This window comes from Sander vitreus, chromosome 23, assembly GCF_031162955.1.
Source record: "Sander vitreus isolate 19-12246 chromosome 23, sanVit1, whole genome shotgun sequence".
Classification (NCBI taxonomy): Eukaryota; Metazoa; Chordata; class Actinopteri; order Perciformes; family Percidae; genus Sander; species Sander vitreus.
The window spans coordinates 10,179,646-10,204,285 of NC_135877.1; the positions used below are offsets into that span (position 1 = coordinate 10,179,646).

The window sequence follows — 24,640 nt, forward strand, 5'->3', positions numbered from 1 at the left end:
GAAACAGCAGCTGTGTTCCCATGATTATGATTTATCACCTCAGGTAGTGTATGTTTAATCCAGACAGAGTTATCATCCCTCGGTTCTTACCATCGTAAATCCCTTTGCGAGGGAAGTAAATAGATTGTGTCCAACATGCCTGACCACAATGTTGAGTGAGCAGGGCTTCAGTTTATTTCTGTGCGTTGGTGTTGTTCATATTAAACACCTTTTTAGACCCCTGGAGGGAAATTGAAACCATTCTCCACTTAAACAAAATGACACCGCTTCACTGGTGCAAATCGGCTGTGGGTGACAGTCCAACCTTTAATCCAGGAGATAAAAAGCTACAATTCTTTTATTCTTGCTTCCATTGCCTATATTAGACTTTCTTATTTCCCTCGAACACATTTGCTTCTCCTCTCTATGTCTCTCTATCTCCCTCTTCATCTCTGTCCTGACAGACAGAGCTGAGTCCTGGCAATATTCTTTTCTCCTCCAACTGTCACAAGCGATGACATAACCTTTAAAAGCCCTTAAAGGCTCGGTTTCTTACATCAGTCTGCTCTATTTCTGAACAGCAACCTGCCATGATTGCAGCAATTTCTCACCGAATGCTCAGTATAGTCTGTTATCAACCGAACATGACATCTAGCACTCTAAAATGAAGACAAAATCAATACAATTAGTGCAGTGCCAGGAAATGGTACAATGCACCTTAATATGTCTCTGGTATTAGACTACCAACAGTGATACAGTAATGCAGTGAGGAACAAGATAGAGCAACAGTTTAATTTGCGCACTTTTTTTTTTTCTTCCTAGTTACACAAGCATTTGTGTAAATACTTTGAAATCTTTCTACACGATCATTGGATAATATATTAAACAATGTGTTTAAGGAAAAGTTCGACATTTTGGAAAATACATGTTTTTTCTTTAGAGTTAGATGAGAAGATTGATACTATTCTTTTACTTGTCTGATAGATATATGGCTACAGCAATCATGTAGGCTTAAAAGTTGGGGAAATAGCTAGCTTGTCCAAAGGTAAAACATCTGCCCAACACTGTCTAATAAATACCTTATATCTGGTTTACCTGCAGAAAGGGGTATTGTGGGTTACAGTACATTGCTTCCTAGTGGACGTTACATCTCCAATCCGTACAAGTATAAAAGAAACACACACCGATGTATGTTCCCTTACGTGCAGCAAGAAGCATCATTTCGTGTACAGATGACAAGCTGTAGTTTCACAAGGGGTATGTGCCAAACTAGTTCTTGGCCCGTAGCAGTGACTTCCTAAAGTCTTTGCTGGTGACAATAACGACAAAACTGTAAGATAGTCCTGATCCTTTGTAAAACCACAAATTGTTGATTTACACTTCAGTTTTTTTTTTAGCTTCATATTTACCGTACAGACATGAGAGCAGTATCTTCTCATCATGCTCTCTGCAAGAAAGTGAATAAGCTTATTTTCCAAAATGTTAAAGGATTTCTTTAAATACACATGTAGGCCTATGTGATAAAGACGTGCACTCATCTCTGCCTCCCTGAGGCCCTTAGCTGTGTGTAAGCAGGACTTACAACATGCTGATGTAGAATTGTATTTACTTAAGGTCAGTGTTCAGAAATTGGCAAGGCTTTATGGTGTCACGTTTGGTGATTCACCTTCATGCTGGAGCCACATAATGTGACTGCATGAAGGCGGCAAATACTGTAGAGGTATCCAACATCAAAACCCGTATTCCTTGCCCACTTGCCTCAGGGCATAGTCATGGTGCTTTTGAAGATATGCATGCATGCCTGTTAGCAGCTCACATACATGTTCAAATGTACACACCAAAATGTGATCTATGAATCTTTGATCTCTGTGCTGGCTGCATACATTACAAGGGTGTATTTGTGGTAAAAGCACCTTGGAGGAGGAGAAAGCTGGAAAATTATGAATTCTCCGGCAATTCTCTGAGGGCTTTATTAGGCAGGTTGGTGGGGGGGAGGGGGGGGTCATTTTTCTGTCAAAGATGTATTTTAACAGTAAAAAATAAAATATTAACAGTTGGATATCAATCATTCCAGTCAAACCTCAATGTCAATGCCAACATGGTGCTATGTGTAATGAAATATGTTGTAAGTGTACAGACACAGTATGACAAATTATGAATATATGAATAATATGTATAGCTTAAAAAGGCAGATTTTCCAGCCATGTTTTGGAACTACTCATACTAGTTTAGTTTAAGAAGATTAAGTACAGAAGAGTGTCAGCAAGCTACAAGTAGAGATATCTTGTTTTTTTCTATTGCAGGGACAGAGGGGGGTCCACACACACATATAGGGTAAAACACATGCAGACAAACATACAGACACCCAGCTGCCTCAGCTGGAAGTAAAACTCCATTCAACATTTTGTCAGTGCCGAAATCAGAATCAATAAGTGGAGGAAGGAAAACAGACTTGTGGTGTGAGAGCGGGACAGGAAACAGTATAGATTTAAGCATACTGTAGATAAAGGCAGACACAGATGCAGACACAGACAAAGATAAGAAAAGAAAAAAAAGATGTACACATAACTAAGCTTTTTTGCAAGGAAGCTATGCTGACTGTATTATGGCTTTTCCTAGCAGCCAGACAGCTAGCAAAGTATCCAGGCGGGAAAAAACAAAGCTTCCTCCTCAACCAGCTTCTATTATTCAGCCTAAACACAAAACAAGTAAGAGCCTGCACACACAAAGAAAACAGTAACATAAGCTGTCTGCTCTTCGGAGGATTTTTCCATGGTACTGACTTGAAATTGAGATGCATTATAAACAATGAATACTATTACTAATACCAAGTCTAGCTATAGTACATTGGTTTGCACAACGATACAGAGACTACGGAAGTGCAGTTTTATGACATGGTGGTGAAAAAGGGAAGGTTGAATTTAAATAGGTGGAATTAAAGAAGCTGTGCATGGAGATGATTGATGAATATAAAACATGTAATAAACAACTTAACTGAATCCCTCTCCATCTGCTTCTATAGATTCATTTAATGGAATTAATATTTTGATCCCCACAATTTGCCAAGCCTTTAATGGAAGGACAATGGAACACAAATAACATAGGCAACGCTGCAATACAAAATGCTTGAAGCTATCCATAAAAGGTATGTTGTTTGTTGCAGTAAGAAACACAATGTTTCTTTTCTAATGTAATAGGATGGCAGAGTTGCGTAATGGTTACCCCTGTGTGTGTGTGTGTGTGTGTCTCTCCCTCTCTGGGTTAGGAAACCAAAGAGAACAGACAGTTTATTGCATTTTGTAAAACTGTTACAATTTCATATTTAGGTCCACAACTGCCATATCTTCATTTGCAGCTCCTAGTGACCTCTTTGTTTGGTTTCATTGTTATTTGAGAGTGTTGGTGACAGTCCACCATGGGGGTAACAAGTTACAAAGTAATTCGTTATCTTTAAGAAAACTGTTACTTTAACATAGTATACTCTTATCTTTCAAGGTTGTCTAATTCCCTGCTCTCCTTTCTTTGTTTCTGTCTATCTGAATTACTGAGGGCCCATTGGCCTAGTAGGCAAGCAGCTCCAGTGAGCACACAGTGGTTATAATTTACAGTCAATCAGTGCATTGGACCGCTACACAGACTCATTTAAATACTGCCCACAGCCATTACTGTATTTCTCTGTCTCTATCATTATGTGTATCTCTCCCCTGCCTTTCTCACTTGACCCTCCCATGCTTCCGGTCATGACTGCTTCTGCATTTATTTCTTTTTGGGCTAGCTCTCATTTGTGTATTTACAGCATCGCTCCTTCACCTTTCCAATGATTATTCGATCCCAGCTTCTTTCATTTCTCCTATATTCTTCTCTCATATTCTTACTATTGATCAATTCACCCAATCCACGGGTGTGAGTTGCCAGGATGCCAGAAAACTCTTTCTTTGTGGCCCCTGGCAATAATGTTGAAACTCAGACAAAGAGCACGGCAAGGCCTGTGTCAGTGTAGGAAATGAGTATGCCATTAAGATGCATGGATGCAAATACTGGCTGAATACCGAATGAAGGCCTGCAGAGTGACATGTACTGTCTACTACACATGTAGTCCAGTTTTGCACTCCTCATTCATACCTATAAGGTGTTTTCATACCATCTGTCACTACAGTACAATATTATATTGAGATATTCTGCACAGATTCTATCCATAGCTTTCTGTGTATATGCTGTTCTGGCTGAATGAAGCAAATCTAAAATAAATAATGCTTCTGACACATGCTATGCTGTAGCTGCAGAAGTGTTATTTTATAAGATGTTACTCTCTGGTACTTTTACGCTGTCATTTTAGCTTGCTTATTTCCCGAATTATTTTGTGAGTATTGTCATTTACTTTTGACAGTAATATATACCAACTCACTTACAACTTCTCACCAATTGTAGGTTATTAAAGCAATATGTTATTTTTGATCACTTGGGGGCAGTGAAATAAGCTGTAAACACAACATTGACATTTTACATTATAAAATTGATGTGTTGTTAGCCAACAGATGCCTATTTACACATCAAGCAGACACATAGCATCATTAGCATTCATTTAAAGCTACATTGTGTAAGAATTTCTCCCATCTAGCGGTGAAATTGTATATGACAACCAACTGAATATTACTTTCTAGCTCCTCCCATTCCGAGCGAGTTCTAACTCCTACGGTGGCCGCATTATTCCAAGAAGTACGACTTCCTCCGTGAGTGTTCCTTCCAGTGTAATAATAGTTTTACGTTGCTATGAAATTGCTAACATCAGCTATCAGGTTCCCAAACATATGCAAGCTAATGTTAGCAAAGTATCAGTGCTATCCTTATTCTGTATATTGTACGAGATTGTAAGGCAATGTTTACAGCGTAGGAGAGAAGCAACAGAGGTTTGTGTTTTTAATATATTTCTCTGAGCAGTATGAACAATGTCAATGAAACTGAAATTAGCTCTTAGTATCTCCATCCAGTCCCTCCAGAAAAACGCGATTATGCGATTGCATAATTCAATGCATAATCAGCCAAAGCCAAAGTCGCATAAACTGCAGATTTCTGCGCAAAATATGCGGGGCTTGCATGATTTCATAATCCCCGCATTTTCGTTGCAAAAAAGTCACATACATCTTAGCATAAAGTTGAAAAATGTTGCGTTTACTTCACACAAGAGCAGCCATTTTCCCCTGTTGCCATGGGAACGCTATGAAGTGACGTAATTACGCGACGTGAACATCATCGAAAAGCTGCAAACCCCGCGATGAAGCCATGATGAAACCGCAGTTTTTGCAAGTTCCCGCAATTTTTGCACGTTCCCGCAATTTCATCGCATAAAATTGCATAAATATCTCGCATATTCCATCATATTTTTTAAGAAAACGTGCCGCATAATCAAGGATTTTTGCCTGCAACAATCACAAAAAAACTCTGCATTTTTCTGGAAGGACTGTTCCATCGTTTACATGCAGCTGTTCTAGCTGTAGCTAGTTGTGTTACAACTGTACATGATGTGAGTTGTCTGCTTGGGAAATTACGACACATGATTACGTTTATGTTACAAGGTTGGCAATCCTTTTTCATCATTGATGTGAGGTAAAGTATCCTAGACGTCATTCTAGCGTTATGCACAACCATGCTATAGTTAGCCAAGCAACTATAAATCTTTGGATTTACACAAATAGGCAGAATTACCTGTAGAGAAGAAAGCAGGAAACTTCGGTGTCCCTTTTCAAATCCTTGCTCCTTATGAGCTCTTTCCATCTTGGAAAAGCCACTCCAATATTAACTTTGGTCTTGTTGCTTTGCCTGTCGCGTTATCGTTGTAATTCTCTTTTTAACTTCCTTGGCGACTCTGTTACATATCCTCGAGAATAGGCGCAATCCTCCATTTTCAACAGGCTTTCAAATCTGCTGGCAGTCGCAAGTAATCTTCTCCCCATCCCTGGCACTGAGTTTAAAAGCGCAAAAGGCGGAGGTATGTCCCTTTTTGGCTAATGTATTTTAAAGATGGAGGCGCAACATGGCTGCCGCCATTTGAGCGACTCGCTCCAATGTATTCTGAATGATTCTGAATGGCAGATTCTACACGTACGAGAATACTTTGATTAGTTGGTGGAAGTAATTACACATGAATGAGCACATATTTGTGAAAGAACAAATGGGGGTTTTGCTAAGAATCAACTCAAAACATTGCACAATGGAGCTTTAAAGTAATTTTGTGTCCACCATTTCAGTCCAATATTCACTCTCCACATTATCGATAGCTGTTTGTATCACTTGATCACTGCTTCATAAATATCTTATTTGGTGTCTTGGAAAGGGCTATGTGCATCTGCAGTGGTTAAGGTGTGAGTGAGTGAATGAGTGATCAAGTGAACAATCGAACGAGGGAACTGGAGCATGGTGAGAGATTCAACCTGAGAATAGTAATCATCTCCCACTGCTGCCCACTTTCCCCCCCCCCCCTCTTTTCTTCCCTCTCTACCCTGGTGTTATAAACTTCCACACTGCTGGCAAATCTAGCTCAGGGATGTGTTTATCCCAAGCTCCAGGCTCCCCTGGCTGGCAGGCGGGGGAGAGAATAATCCCCCCACCTCACCATAGGTTCACCGGAGGTTCTCATGGCTTCACTGCATGCCACCCTGCAGCGCACAGTTGGTGCTGACCTACAGAAAAGAAAACATCACCAAGAATGAGGGATAGGTTGATTATATTGGATTGTGAAACTATAAAACCATTTGTGGAGTTTATATAAAGCAAAATCTATAAGACCTTTGAGTGAATGTTTGATTCTGCGATGCTGGTGTTGTTTGTGGCAGGTTTGTAAAAGAGCGTTAATCCAGCCATCTTTAACACATTCTTTCAATTTTGTTTTCCCATACTATATTAAGAACAAGTTGTGGGAATGGATTATCTCATTCTTTGTCCTGAAACTCATCCCTGCAGTTATATAAGGCGTCATAACAAGCTTCACACTTCCCCCTCTTTGTGGCTACAGGGTTGCCAGGCAACTCCAAGAACGTCTGCCTGGCTACATCCCTGAAACCTTTTGCGACACTCACAGTCACACACACACACACACTAATGATGCTGCCAAAAGGAGAAGTCTGAAAAGAGAACAGAAACTTCACTGGACACCAGATGACAGCGTGGAGATACCCAACTAACTTCCAGGACAGAGATGGCCAAAGGAACTTGGACCCATATTGAGGCTATGTCTAAGTTTGTGTTTTCTTTAAGTCTTGCGTCTTTGGGGTAGCATTTCCTCGCCTCTGCCAAACATTTTGTTGACGCTAACAGAATAGAATTAACCACCAGGACAGGAAGAATGCAAAACAAATGAAACAAGCGATACAAATGTGCAACATCATCTTGTCGAATGTGCAGAATTGGCTGGAAGCTTTGACTCCCCATCCAGTGCCTGGTCACTTTTAGTCAGACAGACGTGACTTTGACAAATATAGATTTTCTTTGGTGATTAATGTAAAAAGGAATCATCAGGATCAAGTAGCACTTAGGCTGAACTTGGTGAGTCAGTCAAAGAGGTTCTATGTGATTTAGTATTGTGCATAAATAATGGACACACATAAAGTACAAGGACTTACAAGAGACAGATTTATAAAAAGAGTGGTCAAAATCGAAGCAACAGGGGCTGGCATATCGTGACTTTTAGTCCCGAGTTACTCTCGATCGTACATTGCCCATAATACAACTCAGTTATATTATAAACAGTTATAAAGCGTCTATATATAGGGTCTATATATAGACCCTTTATGCCCTGTAAATGTCAAAGTCTTTCAAACTACATGCTCCCAGTTTCTACCACAGGCTTTCTGTGAAAGATTTGAAATACAAAGTCCAATTTAGTGATTTGTAATCATGTTGATGTATCTTGGCCTTTACAGAGTAATGTAGTGCCTTACGAATAGATACAAAATATATAATTTCCCTAGCTTAATACAATTCTGTGTGGTGCTTGGCCATTTCGACTGTAACTGCCATGAACTACCCAGTCTGTGATTAGTTTTCAAATATCTCAATACTGATATACTGTAATTACACCCTGATGACTTTTCTGTACTCTGAGATGGGCTGTAGGGTTCCATGTTTGAACAATCCATTCACTATCCTTCCTTTAAAAAGGATTATTATGGGCCCGAAAATGGATTCACACTAGACATCCTCTGTATGGCGAGTGAAGGTGCATTGACGCTGCGTGGTATGGTACACAGAGGCAGCCCTCACAACCCTTAAAGGATGCAAAATCACACAGCAAACCCTGTCTGAGTGATTTACACAGGCCAAGCTTATGTCACATTAAATACTAGCTTGAAGCAGACTGTGAAATATTAATGTTTTGTTATATAACATTTTACATGACGCACTGTAAGCAGAGTGGACTTCTGTGGCACTTTCACAGGAGGGACACATGGACTTGTTGCAAAGATTAAACTTCCTGCCTTCTGTTCTCATATGCCTTTCATCTTCATCTTGGATTTTTATTCTGGGTGAAACAGAGAGAGGTTTGATATTTTTTCAGCTCTGAGGGTACAAATAATACCACATGGCTCGATAGGTGCCACATGCACATGCAGAGAAAAAGAGAAGGGAAGAGTTGGGTAGGGGAGATGTGTGTAGTACGCCACGCACATGAGAAAGAAAAGAAATGATGCACAAGATGCAGAGAGATACAGGGGGAAAGAGAAGGCTAGCATATAACAATGAGGTGTAGTTATCCGCTGTGGCGAGCCAAAGCGCTAGAGATTCCCCAACAGATCGTCTGCCTGTTTTAATAGCCTTTGGGCATTATGTCCTCTTTAGATGGGATTCCATTGTCTGCTACCTGGCCAGACACACAGACTCCAGCAGCATCCATGATTACCTACAGTATATTATGGCATTGTTTATTTGCTTTTGTCTGTATACTGAACTGTGAGGCTGACAACCTGACAAAACTGACATAATATGTACAATATTAAAAACTGGGGAAGAAGACTTCATTTGAAATGAGCATGAACCTTTATGTCTCAACCTTTTTTAAGTGCTTTCCTTCCAACCTTTTCCACAAGCTCTCCCACAGTGGAGGAAGGGAGAACACAGAGGAAATTCCTATAATAGGAAAGGGGCTTTTCTGAGGAAAATGGAATTGAACAAGCTGTCTGGTAGCTCATCCCTCTATTGATTCAATGCCCAGGGCTCTTGGTCTGTCTCTTCGTTGAAAAACCTGCAAAATGGACCTCACATCCTAGTGGCTATTCTGTTTGTTCCTAGGACCTGCCCAAATGAGAGATATCACACAAAGAAAAAAAAAGTTTAAGGAACATTCTTTACTTTACTAACAGGTGAACATATGTCTAGATACCCGTGATGGCGTTATGGCCTTTAGGTAATTGGTTTGGTTATGCTAGTGTTTACAACATACTACAGTGTTTTGTAGCACAACTGTAGGTGAAAAATGGCGGCCATACTTCTAGAGAAGGCAGCAGGTACAGAGGACAGAGCAGAGGGTGCCATTTACGCCCCACACAAAGCCATCAGAGCCACAGCGAGCCACTAAATGTGTTTTAATCTACTTAATCAGATGGCCAGATGACAATGACATCATCTTATCAGCTTTGTCTATGTATATCTGTGTGTGTGTGTGTGTGTGTGTGTGTGTGTGTGTGTGTGTGTGTGTGTGTGTGTGTGTGTGTGTATGTGTGTGTGTGTGTGCTCGCTCGAGTATGTGCTTGTGGGACTTAATGGATTTTCCCCAGGACCCAGATAATATATCTGGGGTGCAAAATGCTCTCATTGCAGATTCTTATTCAGATTCCATAGCAAGTTTTGAGCAAGATACAAGGTAAAGCTCACCTTAAAATAACATTTATGGTAAACAGAAGCAACTTATTATTGCAGTGGACTCAGCACAAGCAGTACCAGTCAAAGGTGGTTGACTCTAAAAATTCAAATATATCCTGACCTCCAGACTATCCAGACCTTCTGCTGTGAGTGTGATTAGTTTTGAAGTTGAGATGAAAAGGCAGAGCAGAGTTGGGAAATAGAGGTGTTTTTGACCGACCTTCCTCCAACTCTCTCTTTATTTTTTTTATTTTTTAACCATCTTTGATCAATTTAAATCAGTGTTTGGTATCCTAATGGCACGGCACACCCCATCTTCAGAACAAAGGCCTCTCTGCCTCCCTCTCTCTGGAGGTTAATGGATTGCAATTGAAGTTGAAAAATATGAGCCAGTAAGATAAATGTGTGCAGGGATGGAGAGGTAATCACAATGACAGAAGCGTAGCCTCACTGCCACATTAAGCTGTCTGATAAACTGCTAAACCCCTCTCAAAACAACAAAATGAAGGGAAAGAATATGGGATTCAGCCAGTGACTAACAGATTGTAATTAGGAGTTGGATGCTCTAATTTTGAGCACCATGCCTCTATCAACCAGCAGTTGTTTTTCCTGAACAGAACTGGACATTTTGTAAATAATACGAATTGGAATTATGGCAGGTGGTGCCCAAGAGGAGTTGATGCCAAAAAATACAGTGTGGTATTTGTTTTAATACATGTCACATTAAATCAAGTTTGTTTAGTGTGGTATTCACACAAATCAGTAAGGCAGGTATGGCAAGATAAAAAATGACATGATCCCTGAGGGAAACGGAATTCTGAAAAATATAGTGACAAGGCAACGAAAGTCAGAATCCTAAAAATCCTTTGCACAAACACATTACAAATTAAATACAGATCTTGCTTGTTTGAAATGCTCTTGCCAGATAGTTCAGGAAGTGTACCAAGTGAGAGCCCCTTCACCTCGAGGTCTATGGAGGCCTGCCTACAATAAGTGACGAGTAAAGGAAGAGAAGGCACACTGCTGAATTTCAAAGCAAAGTGTTGGAGGTTTTTGAAAGATAACCTCTGCTTAGCTTTTGACGTTGTGTTTCTATCAACCTTGCCAACAGGCTTAACCCATGCAGCCTCCACATTGCTCCAGGCCATGTCATTTATGAATTATTTAAAAACTGTAGTATTGCACATGATATAAATATTCAGACATTTCCTATTATCTGCTGTCAGCTCTCTCTCTCTGTCTCTCTCTCTCTCTCTCTCTCTCTCTCTCTCTCTCTCTCTCCCTGCTATCTGTTATTTTTGTAATGATCTGTATTCCTGTGGCATTAGGTTGGTCAGGGCTTGTGCCCACTGATGCAACGTGCCTGGCATGCAGAGTGAGGTTACACTGGGCTGTTCTGTTTTGCCTTACTCCTACACTGGTTTACTGGCAGGTGATTTCTCTCTCTTTCCACTACACATCGCTTTTGGCTTGCCTAAACCAGTTCCCACTACCTTCGAAATAACATCTGCTTTTTTCATTACTCTGTTTACATTTTGAAATGCAATTCTTTTTTACAAATGTCCTAATGGGTTTGGAGATTTGATATATACAATGCACGCCCCAGCCCATTAAAAGTTTAAAGCAAGACACAGCACAGCACAGTTAACTGACTCAATAAATTATGCATCAAAAAAAACATCTCTTGGAATTCCACTTGCTATATTGGAGCGAGAGCAGCGTGTCCTTTGAATTTCAAACAGAATGGCTCCCCCTAGTGGCAAAGACAGTTGTAAGGTCTGGATGTTGAGTCCTCATCAAGCAAATGGCAACTTTCAATGTAAGTGCGTCTGTCTGAATCTAGCAATGTTATAGCAGGATACTAATTTTAATCATTAAAACCACTTGATAGCTTTTTTATGGTCAAATGCAATGAAGCAAAACCTTTTTCCATACCTGTACCAACTAACTCACAACTCTCTGATTTTGCTATATTGCCCAAACTCAACTGTTAACACTCAGCAATGAGTAATTGTACACTAGACCCCTTTACAAAATAAAGTAATTTATCTTATAATATAACAATATAAATGATTTAGCACAAAATATACTATATTGTGTGGAATGCTCCCCATTTGACCTCACACTATGTGTTACTGTGTCCACTTAAAACACCCCAGCTTCATACACAATGAATTATTTAAGCTTGATGCTGCAAGCAGAGCAGCAGTGCTGTCCATGCACTGTGCCCTAAGTTCTTCTAGAAATGAGTGCAGTACAATCTTGCGGTAGGCCATCTTGAGAATAAAAAGTGCTTGTGAGGCACAAAGAACAACCTTCTCATAAAGTATTGCTATATTGTTTATGTATTTGATGTCAGAGTTGGTTTGTCTGCAGAGGAGAGGAGATTGTTGTGCAAACCCTTTCACCTTTGCAATTACTGAGCACTTGTTCTCAAGTTCATGAAACTGGTTTTATGGAACGCAAAATCTTCCTATCTGTATTTTACCCCATAATGAAGGATTTTGTGGGGGACTAACTAAGGAGCTGTCTGTGCTTTATTTAGATTTCAACTGCTACATCCTGCTGCCATTGGCCACTGCCTGCTAAAGTGATTAAGCAGATACTATTCGCTCTTTCTATGTGTATTTTTATACATGGTAATATGTTGTTCTTGTTGAACATTCATGTTTGTCTGATGTTACTGTCTTGGCAGGATGTCCGAGGAAAATCTACTTTTGCATTTGGTGAAGTGAAGACAGAAAAAAAATTGCTGAATGTGTTTTTGAGTCCACCCCCGTCTTGGATCAATGCACTTGCTTCTCCAAAGAACATCTAAACCGATCAGGGTGTAGGTGCACGTGTGTGTTCACTGAACACTGTTCAGGCAGCTCTGGAAACCTCCCAATAGTTGAATGCCAGGTGCATTAAAAGTGAAGGTCAGCTTTGATTTCTGCAAGCCTATATTCTGATGTTTGTCAGGTCTGAGCTGGCAAGAACACTGTTGACAGTTGGGCCGTGGGAACGGCAGCATGGAAACTGCATCTGTGAGATTTTCCACTTGTGTAACAAAGAATGAACTATTTCTGTTCTGTCAAGCAAAAATGCAGAGTGACGGAAATAAGAAAAGCCAGAAAAGATCATTAACGTTTATCAAATCTCATCTCTTTTTTTAGGCTAAGATTTGATAAACGTTCATTAGGATATAAGGCAGCAGGACAATTTAGTGAAAACTGTGGTTGTCAGCTGCTGTCCTGTATTTTACCTTTACACCGTAGAGAGATGGAACTACAAACACAAGATTTTAATTTTTTTTTTAAAGATTTTTTTTGGGGCTTTTTCCCTTTATTACAAGAGACAGTGGATAGACATGAAAGTGGGAGAGAGATGGGGGATGACATGCATCAAAGAATGTATAATTTGTATGTATAAGTTCGCTTTAGTTATGTATGTGAAATTTAAATTTACATATATACCTATAGGGGGTGGAAAGAATAATGGCTCCACCTTACAATACAGTATCTCATGAACAATTTCCAAAACAATGCCAAAAAGACTCAAATCCAGGAAACTCCAACACGACTGCTGGAGTACAGATATTGGACATGTGTCTGCCTTTTACTGTCTAGGAAGCTTATGTGTCACTGATACACATTGTCCAACATAGTTGAGGAAATGTACCATTTCCCATCTGGCTGAATTACAATGCGCCAGTAATTATTATCAATGGCACTAACTGGCCTTATTTTCAGTGGCACACTAAAGAGAACTGGCAAAGATGTAAAATGAACAATTATGTATATTTTCTCCAGTCAGTCATACAAATAGGATTGTATTCTAATATAAGCAGGCATCTCTCTTCAAAACTGAAGTGAAATAAATCAAGCTTCCTACAGAACAAGACACAAGTGACTCTGCAAGTTGGTGAAACTACTTTGGAGCCCAGGAATGATTCTGATTGGCAGAAATAACATTTCAACTTTAGACTAAGGGAATCCAATTGAACATTAACATTATCTGTAAACGCTATAACTCAGTCCTAGAGCTCATTCCTGAGATCTCATGTTTACTGCAATTGCCACTAACTGCAGTAGGTGTGTGAAACTGTTGTCTAGCTGGAATTGATTCTCTTTCGGAACATTAATCTGGGAAATATCCACACTCCTTGTACTTCTGTAAATAACGCAACAAGACTAAAGCAGTGCTGGGTTTGTGAAAAACTATATTTTATATTACTTTTCTCTGAAATAAATCAATATGAATTACTCGGTTTCACACTATTGTACTTATGAACACATGTTAATGGTTGCATTGACCTTTATTCACAGCCCGCCAAAATAAGAAAACTTCAAGCAGACTTTAACTTTGTAGCATTTATGGACAGTTCCTATCAATTGCTCTTCTCCGGAAGGACAGAGCTCAAATCCATCTTATTCGGGGCCGTGAGTATGAGCACTGAAGTGTTTTCACGTTGGATTGCATTATATTGGACACTGTGTACATCCCCTGTATACTGCTATTTTATCAAATTTATGTAACTGCTTAAGTACAGATTTCGTTGCCAAAAAAGGCACACAGGAACCGTGTCCACAAGCTGACCCCAGCAAAGACTTAAAAAAAGATATTTAAATGTCCATATTTTAGAAACAACACTATTAGGAAATTGACTAAAAATGGGCTTTAAGTGCACCTCCAACTGTCTAAGAATTTCACCAAAATAATATTTGCTGAGTGGCCTAGGTGTTGTTTGTAATGTGTTTCAGTTATTTTGTCTAATTTAGCATGACTATAGTGTACATATTCTGCATGGCAAATTAATGTTTCGGAGAAAACAATGCATAATGTGGATTAATAACATAAATAATACAATGCATTATTATTATTAATCCACATTATGTATTGTTTCTCAGATGACTGTCATCAAAGTAGGTTGTATTCATAGTTTCTAAAGCATTAGATAATAACATAACTGCAGCAGAGCCCTATCTGTTGCATTACAGTCCTCTAATCATAGCATCAATTGTATGACAGATGCATAAAATGACAGCATCAACTGCATCACAGATCCCTGTCATCAGTGTCAATTGACTGACAGAGGTACATAATTACAATCACAGCATCATGGCAGAGAGCCCTGTAATGCCATCTACTCCATAAAGATGCAAATTACATTACAGATAGTTAGAAGATGTACTCAGAGCCTTTGCTTAAGTAAAAGTTGCAATACCAAAGTATAAATAGTATGGTTTGTAAATGTACTGCATTTTTACATAGGTAGAAGTACAGTTGTATCAGTGTTATGAGCTAAATGTATAAGTATCAAAAGTAGAAGTTGCCTACTCATTATACAGAATGGTCTTTTTTAGAGATGCTATATCATTATAGGCCTACAATATTTACATAAGTATTGATGTTAATGATGTTTTAATCTAATGTGTAAGCAGCATTTTAATGTAGCTGATACATTTGGAGCTTATCTTTACAATTAGGCCTAATGTTTTTTTTGTACAATCTATAACAATGCATCATATTTTATCTGAGTCTGCAAAGTTACATATCTCTCACATAGTAGTGGAGTATTATCTACAATAGCCAATTTGCCTCAGAAATGCAGTGAAGTAGAAAGTAACACTATTGTTACTAAGTTTCCACCACTGATCACACAGGCATTCGCTGTTTATATTTCACCATACATTCCTATCATCAGTGTATTAAGATTTACATCCCACCCCAACCACTGTCTGTTTTAAATACAATGCTACAATTTGTGTTTTTTGCACCTGTTTTTGTCAATTGTTTTTTGTTGCTTTATCAGAAGTTTAATTTTTCCTTTGATTTATACTACGTCTCAAATTGTAATGACCATAAACAAACCATAGACTGTTTACCAAAAATAACCATTTGGCTTTTTTTTGTGCCCACGTTTTTGTCCACTGCATCACGCGCAAACACACGCGACGCTTGTTCCTATTCCCGGATTGGTCGGCGGTGCCGGGAAACATTCTCCTGACATGTTAGCTGGTATAAATACTCGGAGCAGCCTTCTTTTTACGCAGCCCTGTTTTATGAGGGAAAATGTATCGTCTCGGTCAACAGTGTATCCCCCAGATCGCCTTCAATTCCTTTTTATCCGCTGTGCCACGGGAATATTTTCATTTTACGAGACAATATAATAAAAGCTGGTCGTGTATTGGCTGATTTTGGATCAAATTATACATTTATCTGCACGAAAATGCCGAGGACCAAGAAAAAGAATGGCAGGGGTAAGTAAGCGACCCAGCCGCATTGCTCTGGCCTTGCTTATTTGGCTTCTCTATGCTGGCGGTAGTTGTAGTTCTTTTCGTGTTGTCAGTCCATTGAGTGGAGTTGGACGTGTTTATAGTAAGGACTACAAACGTCAGAGTTCGGGCCTACGTCAAAACACAAAGCTAACTAGCCGTGGTCACACAAAGCATTAGCTAGCTACTTTTACAAAAACGTCCCACCATACGACAATATACGTTTGCTTCATATTTATTGACACACTCGTTTAATGGTCACAAACTAATGTATACTTCACAAGAGCCCTCAATTAACTTAAACGTTACAAGCTAACGTCAGCTAGCTAGCTAACTAACGTTACTGTCAACTCCCCACTAGCAAGATGCAGCTTTGGTTGCTAGGTCAAGTTAATTTAAATAAACATAACGTTACTGCTGTGACAACTTGACTCGGTAGAAGAATACATTAACCATAGAAATAAAAATCCATTTTATTTCTATGAAATGAACATTGTTGTAGGTCTGCAAACCAAAGACATGACGTTATTGCTAGCCAGCTTGAACTCTGTAAAGTGAGATCGTCTTGTGTTAAGATGAACTTCAATTAATCTTTAGCCGAGTTTGTGGCTAACGTTACTAGTATTAATTCCGACTAACGTTGGCTGACTACACAACCATGTATGGCAGATAACCGTTTTGTATATTAGTTAGTAATAGGTTATTGTCTAGCGACAGAAGGTGGACATTTTGGACTCCAGAGAGCGGGGTGGAATAGAGGCGGCGCCCGGTTCTCAGAAATCAGCTGTCGTGGGGGACAGAGAAGAGGCCACGTCAACACAGACCTATCCTCTTGTTAGGTGGATAAAGTGGCCTTTCAAAATCAGCTGACAGTGCTGCCTATAGCATGTATCATGGCTTGACATATTCCTTCTTGATTATGACTCCTAAAACGTGTTTTCAGTGATAAGCTTCTGTAGCATGTCTTCCAGAGGTAAATCCAGGCCAAATATGCCTGTTGAGTCTGGTTGCGGTTCACAAACATCGAGGAAGCAATTTTCCTACATAGTATGTGTTTTAATAATAAGGCTAATACAACCAAATCATTTTAGTTTTTAAAAAAATGAACACTGATGATTTTTACACCTTTTTAGCTGTGAATTTTCACAACTCTCCGACACTCGTCTTGTTATCGAGTAGACTCTGGCAACCATTTAAGTATTGTGTGTTTTAAGGTGCCTGTTGTCTGCAGTTTTTCTCTCTCCAATTAACAGTATTTGGAATGTTACCCTTTGGACTGATAATCACTGGATTAAAAACTTGCTTCCTCCTTGCCCTCCATGACACACAGTTGCTTGCTCTTGTGTTTTTGGACTGTACCAAAACTGAATGCTTCTATTCTGAACAGTAGTTTTGCAGCTGAAATCGATCACTGTGGCAGATTGTCAGAGGTTCTGTCATGTGGTCACAGAAGTTCAGTTGTGTTGACCCATGTCCCTCAAACCTGAACATAATGTTGTGTTTAAACCGTCAACACAAGTGTGGGTTGCCCTTGACCCTGCCAACATGTTGCATCGTCATATAAAATACAAGGTACAGCAGGATAAGGCGTGCAAAGGACAGATTAGATAACTGCAGTATTTGCTACAGTACCGGTGTGCAGCTGGGCTTACATAACTGGCTAAACCAGACCTACTGTACTAATGCATTTGATTAGGCTAAATAACAATTTCTGTGCTTACATCTGTCTTTTTTTCAGGGGGGCAGCATGGAAATGTGCAGCCTTTCAGTGACGAGGATGCCTCCATTGAGACCCTCAGTCATTGCAGCAGCTTCAGTGACACTGCCAGTGTCGCTGATGAAGGTAGGTTTGTGTGTACATCTGGGTATGCAATTATGGGTTTTATATGTGCTTCAGTCTTCGTTTCAACTTGAGTATGTATGCTGGCTTTGTAGTGTAGTGTTTGCAGTTAGTGTGCACTTATCAAAAGGCATGTACTAGATGCCTAGCTTACCTCTTCGTTTAAATTTTGCCATAAAGTTTCTTATTTGGCAAATGTATGAGAAACTGTTATTTTGTTTTATTTGAAATCAAGGACCCCCTAAACGTTACAGAACCCTACCATGAAAAGTGCAGTTCATCCTATGTTTTGTGTCCAGTAACTCGTATCGATACTGTGAAGCATATCAGGCAAGTTTCTACATCTTGTGGTGTTGCCAGGTGGAGAGGCCAGTGAGGACACAGCCCAGGAGGATTTCCAGTACAAGCTGAAGGGGTTCATAGACAGCACGGTTGATAAGAGGTAAGCAGCGTGCATACACATGTTATCTGAGCTTCGCATGCAGACGGTAACATGTCTGTGTAGAGTTTCACTTTAACATGAGATTCATGAACATATTGGCTCACAAAACAATATGTATAGAAACTTATTAATTTGAAATTGATCTAATTGCTAAGTGTTGTTCAATCATTTAACTCATAGGGCTCTAGTCCAAGCTATTTTCCAAAGCAGTGGGTGTTTAGCACATGCTCCTTACATTGGCTAACTTTTTTTTTTTCTATGAAGAATTTCACTGTCATGCATCACTCTTCAGCCAGGTCAATATTAAAGGAGAGAGATAATGATTTGTATAATGGCAAAATGAATGTTTGTGTACCTGTTTTCTCAGTGCTAAGACCAGACAAGGGGCACTGGATGGGCTTAAGACGGCAATGGCCACACGGATCCTGTGTGAGTTCATCTCAGAGAGAAGGATGACTATCACAGACAGCATTGAACGCTGCCTCAAGAAAGGTACCAGAAAAGATCATAAAAATATGTTTTCAACAGTCTGGTCCTGTTTTCTAATGGTGCAGCAGATGGGTTGCCTTTTTATAGATAGATAGATCTCTCTCTATCACGCCAGTGGTTCTGAAAGTGGTGAAATGCTGTGTTTAAATAAACAAAAAATGTAATAGTTGTACATGTAGGTTAATTTAATAAGATCTGTTATTATATATTATAAATTCACTCATGACAAATGTCCCCTGAATTTGAGGAACACGTTAATGCCCACCCCTCTCACTGTCAGGCAAAGGCGAGGAGCAGCGGGCAGCAGCTTCTTTAGCCTGCCTGCTGTGTATCCAGCTGGGCTCTGGCATCGAGAGCGAGGAGGTGTTCAAGACGCTGAAACCCATCTTCAAAAACATCCTGGCAGATGGATCAGCCAACCTACAAGCCAGACAGGCTGTGAGTGCCTAATATTGTCGGTGGCAGAGCAATGTATTTTTATGACATTGGAAGAATGCACTGTTGACAGGTTGAGGAACAGCAGCCACACTGTAGCTGCTATTATGTGATTTTTTTATTTTTTTGTCGGAAATCAGTGTATACACTGGAGTGAAGTTGACTGAACACATCTCTGCTTCTCTAATAGGTTGCGACAAGTCTGGGCCTCTGTACTTTAGTGGCAGAAGATGACATTTTGGTAAGTTCTTGATCACCTTTGGTGTCTTTTCTGTGGCTTGACAACTCTGGGCTTGAGGGCAAGCTGCCATTATGTTTCCTCTACAACGTTTTGTCAGTTGTTAATTTGTACTCTATTATCAGCTGTGACATTGTGCCTTATTCAGTCTTAACATTCGTGATGTCAACCGTACTGGAGGCTGATATTGTGCATGCCTCATGTAATTAGTTAAGTCATTCACGTTATTTGTAATGACTGATGTACTGTATATTTTTCTGAAGTGTTTTTGAACACTTCCAGCATTTTAATTCTTGCATTGCAAACCCCAGTCTTCATATGATCCCTGCTGTTTCCTGTTCTAGGACGTGCATTCTACCATGGAGTGCTTTGAGAATCTGTTCACCCGGTCCTATACGAGGAAGGATGGTACTTGTCCTTTGATCAATCCCCAGACAAGCCAGCTCCACACCAACGCCCTGCTGTCCTGGGCACTGCTGCTCACCATCTGCACTGCCAGCCAGCTCAAAGACATCATGTGCAAGTAAGCAACTCTTGTCCACCTTTACTTAAAGTTTAAGTTTTCCTTAACCACACCATTTTATTTTACTGCCACCCAGATAGGTACGACATTTTTATTTTTATTTTTTCAATGTACGTGTTTTGTTGTCCAGACACCTGCCTAAACTACCAAGATTGCTGGAAAGTGAGGATGTCAACATGAGAATTGCTGCAGGAGAGACCATTGCCCTGCTCTTTGAGTTGGCCAGAGACATGGACTCTGTAAGTTCATTGTCATTCCTGTAGTGCAGTGTATTGGGACTAAAATTGAGACTAAATTACTGATGTTGGATGCAAAAGGGACTGTATTATGTTTATTTTGCTCAAAATTGCATAATAACCTGACTATTTCTATCTATCCCTCTTTTTTACTTTTTCATTGGTCATGAATGCAGCATTTCTTTCTGTGTCCTTTTCAGGAGTTTGAGTTTGATGACTGGGATGAACTGTGTGACAAACTGAACGCGTTGGCCACAGACTGTAACAAGCACAGAGCCAAGACCGACAAGAGGAAGCAGCGGTCGGTGTTTAGAGACGTACTCAAGGCTGTTGAGGTGGGTGTTCAGTGTCAGTTGACAGCACCTTGATTTGCTAGGTTTTGATTGACTTTTTAGATGCTTCCTCCTCCTCCTTATCCTGCGTCGCATAAAGTGACAGGCTATAGGTGGATTTGTGGCTGTCAATTTAAGAATCTGTTTCTGGCAATGGTTAGTTTTTCTCACCTCCTATCTTCAACTATATTCTTCCAGGAGGCTGACTTCCAGTCAGAGACCATTCGCTTTGGGACAGAGCGTATGACCATTGACAGCTGGGTCAGAAAGAGGACATATGATGCCTTCAGAGAGTTTGTGGGGTCTGGGATGAACTACCACCTACAGGTATGTTTGTTTTAAAAATGTTGGTGGACCATGGCATAAATGTATGATTCAGTGACAACTCAAAATTAAAATCCATGCGAGTCGACAATCAATTTAATTGCATTGCAGAATCATGAGGTTGGTTTGGGTGATGTGTAGTCTATATCCACAATGTTCGCTTCCGGGATTGCCGGAAATTCCGCCGGATGCACCTCTTAACGGCCGGATGTCTGTTACCTTCCGCTTTCTTTGTTTTGGAGTTTTAACCCATGTATTGTCCTTCGTGTCATGGGGACTTAGTTAGTTTATTTACATTTTGTATTAGCCTGTCCAAACGTGTTTGATCGCAGCACGGGCCTCCCCGTGCCAGTTCACGTGAAATGACATAACATAGTACGTGAGGGTCATCGGGGGACCCGAAGCTCAACGCCAGGCCAATGCAAAAACGTCAAACTGTACGGGGACCCAAAGGACAACACAAGGGTTAAACTGGTCGATTTTATGAGGACTATGTTTAACTGCTCCTCAGATCTCTGCAGGGTAAATCCAGACAGCTAGCTAGACTATCTGTCCAATCTGAGTTTTCTCTCGCACGACAAACAACTTTTGAACGTACACGTTCCACCAAAACAAGTTCCTTCCCGAGGCTATTTTGCAGCGGCTCCGTGCAGAGCTTAGCGCTGCTCATGACGATTGTGATTGGTTTAAAGAAATGCCAATACTGTAAACCCGAGCACGTTTTTCTCCCATCCCGGAATGCTGTGTGGACTAGCCAGACCATCCGCCACAGCGCTGTGGAGGAAGGTCTGGCAATGCGAGACTAGGTGATGTGTAACAGGAGCTCTTTTCTCCTGCACTGAAAGACCGTGAAGATCGGCAGGCCTGCCTGACGCAGCACTTGCAGCTTGATTTAGGATAATGTTGCGTATTGTAAAAGCCATTACAAGTAGCTAGCTGGAAAGTAGTCAGCACTCTGGCTGGCAGCAAATGCTTGTGTACAAGTGCAACATTTCACAAGTGAGACAATGGAACATATTTCAGAACACCTAACACTGTAAACGGTATTTAAAATGATGTAGCTACTGTCGTTTACATTTTGTATTATGCACTTGTACTGGTTGTAATGGTTTGTAGAATTGCTTCCTTTTTTAATGTGTTTTTTCTTTTTTTTTTTCTTCTAATCAAGGCAAATGAATTCATCAGAGACGTTTTTGAACTGGGACCACCTATGCTGGTTGATTCAGCAACAATGAAGGCCATGAAAATCTCTCGCTTTGAAAGGGTATGTGCACATGGTAGTTTTTTTTTGTTTGTAATAATCCTTGTGTCAAAAGGCACTTAAAACTCTAGCATCTTACTTTTTGAAAGCTTGGCGTGTTTGCCACATCAAATACTGCATATAATTGTAGCTTCTTTTTTCTTTTTTTATTATCTATGTTTGCATTAACTCTTCCCCCATTTTTCCCCCCCCCCAGCATCTCCACAACTCTGCTGCATTCAAGGCTCGGACCAAGGCCAGAAGCAAGTTCAGGGACAAAAGAGTGGACGTGGGAGAATTTTAACTCTTTCTTTTTGGTTTTCACTCTAATACCCTATTCATCAGGCTTCCCTGCTTTTTAGATGAATTGTCAAGACTTTGTGTCCCTGTGATCCTCCCTCGAAATCTATCTTTTAAATATCAAACCCTGACCCTCTGTAGACTTGAAAGGTGGCTTTATCACAGATGCTCTGTAGTGGACAAAACATTCTTTTTATAGCCTCCATTCAGGTCTACAGGAGGTGAGTGTTTGTTTGATAATCAAACAATAGCTTTGGAGTATAACTTTAATGTATCCACACTTAGATGGTGGTGTTGTACATAGAGTGTATATTTGTCTGCTCCTCATGTTAATATTCATTAGGTGGCCTTTTTGTGGACAAATTTATATAATTTTGCCAGCATTTGTCTTGTAGGTCTACTTAGTTCAGAGCAATGTCAAGACATGTTGTGACTGATCTAACACTTTGTTGAATTTGTATTTAAGTTGCACTACCTTGTTATCTTAGCAGGTTATTTATGTAGAACTTTGAATATTCTGTTGTCTTTTTAGTATTGGGTATGTAATCTAAAGGGTAAGGATGGTGAAATAAACACAAAAGCTGTAAGAAATGGATCCCTAATCTTTGCTCATGTTTATTATACAAGATAAACTGGCACAATGATGCTGACTGACCAAGATTAGTTGATGTTAAGATGCTCAAAGCGTCATTTCCCATTGTTGAAAATTAAATCGGCAGTAGGTTTTGGGGAAGTGACTTGAAACTTCACTGGAAGAGGAGTTAGCAAGTGAGTTTTAAAAACCAGAAATCGCTGCTTCTTTGAACTCCTGGCAGATATATGAACATCGTTTTAAATGAAGGGGCAGTACAAATCTTATTTATTGCTACTTATCAAAGTGAAGGATCTTGCAGCCAAGGTGACGGTGTCAGTGAAACTGAGCAGTACACCCCGCCTGTACCTTCCTGGATATACGGCTCCGTGATAGAACTTCTTGGATTATTGATACAAGTTTGTCAATAGTGACGCGCAGGAAATAATGGAGGTCCGACATACATTGCACACAGTATATTTACTCCCCGGGGTCCTACTTTTATAACGCAGTAAAAATAGTCCATAACGGCAGCGAGTATCATGATAAAGGTTAATGTCACAATGCTACAAATAGTCCCATCAATAATGTTGGCTGGTTTCCTAGGAGTTTGGAACATGAACACACACACACACACACAAGCACCCTGCAATCAATGCACCCATTCAGCAGCCTCATACCTCCGAGAAACGATATAACCTTCAGGAGGAAGTGACAACATGGAGTTGATACATTTTTCATGGCCTGTCTTTTGGCTTTTGCCCAGAGGATGGTCGTGTTTAAGTTCAGAGGAGTTTCATGTGTCATCAGCCTTTTGAAAACCCCTTGCCCTTCGTATTTAAGTCAATATATCTGATGGTGCATCTGCACAAAGACTGGCATTAAGTGTGATTTATGCTTCTGCGTTAAATCTATGCCGTGGCTACGTACTCACATACGTGGCGGCACGGACCCTACGCCATAGCCTGACGTGCACCTCTTGAAAAATGTAACTACATGTTGCAGCGACGCATGCCGCTCGGCCGTGGCTTGGTAGCGTTGCATTTCCCCCCACTCATTTCCTGGTTCTCCTCCTCCATAAACAACATGAAATCAAGGAGAGGGTTATTTTTTTCCTGCTACAGATTTCCGACCGTGGTCAGAAAGCAGACACTTTGTTTCTCGCGCTATGACTCTCCTCTTCGAAGCTAATCGCGTCACTCGCTCTACTACACACTCCCCACGCGCGCACACACATGCCGGCCCGGCTGTTTTTTTAAGAGATCGACGCACAACTATAAACTTCAGGCCACTTACGTACCTAGGCTACGGCGAAAGCTCTGCGTGGATCCTCCGCAGAACCATAAATCACACTTTAATGAACTGATATTACTTGTGTTTAAAGCGTTAAACTCCCTTCCTGAGCATTTAATTGCTTTAAATACACATTGTTATGTAAATGTATAACGTGTCTCTTTATTGTATCACTTCGTTAAACTTTTTTAACTCATTAAAGACACTAAATGTGTCTGGGACTGACTGACTGGCCGCCTGAGCCTAATGGCATGCTGTAAAGTCATTCCCCGTTTCTCTCAGGGCAGAC

The 24,640-nt window shown here is 40.2% G+C and overlaps 1 protein-coding gene across 1 annotated transcript; it reads left to right on the forward strand.

Moving 5' to 3' along the window:
* The first annotated feature begins 15,847 nt into the window (after positions 1 to 15,847).
* ifrd1 (interferon-related developmental regulator 1) lies at positions 15,848 to 22,835 on the forward strand. The gene is made up of 12 exons (XM_078242747.1): positions 15,848 to 16,073; positions 17,827 to 17,931; positions 18,289 to 18,370; positions 18,738 to 18,862; positions 19,140 to 19,297; positions 19,485 to 19,535; positions 19,877 to 20,055; positions 20,186 to 20,294; positions 20,492 to 20,626; positions 20,822 to 20,950; positions 22,116 to 22,211; positions 22,405 to 22,835. The coding sequence occupies exons 1-12, from the start codon at positions 16,043 to 16,045 to the stop codon at positions 22,489 to 22,491; spliced, it is 1,287 nt and encodes a 428-aa protein (XP_078098873.1). The 5' UTR covers positions 15,848 to 16,042; the 3' UTR covers positions 22,492 to 22,835.
* The last annotated feature ends 1,805 nt before the right edge of the window (positions 22,836 to 24,640 follow it).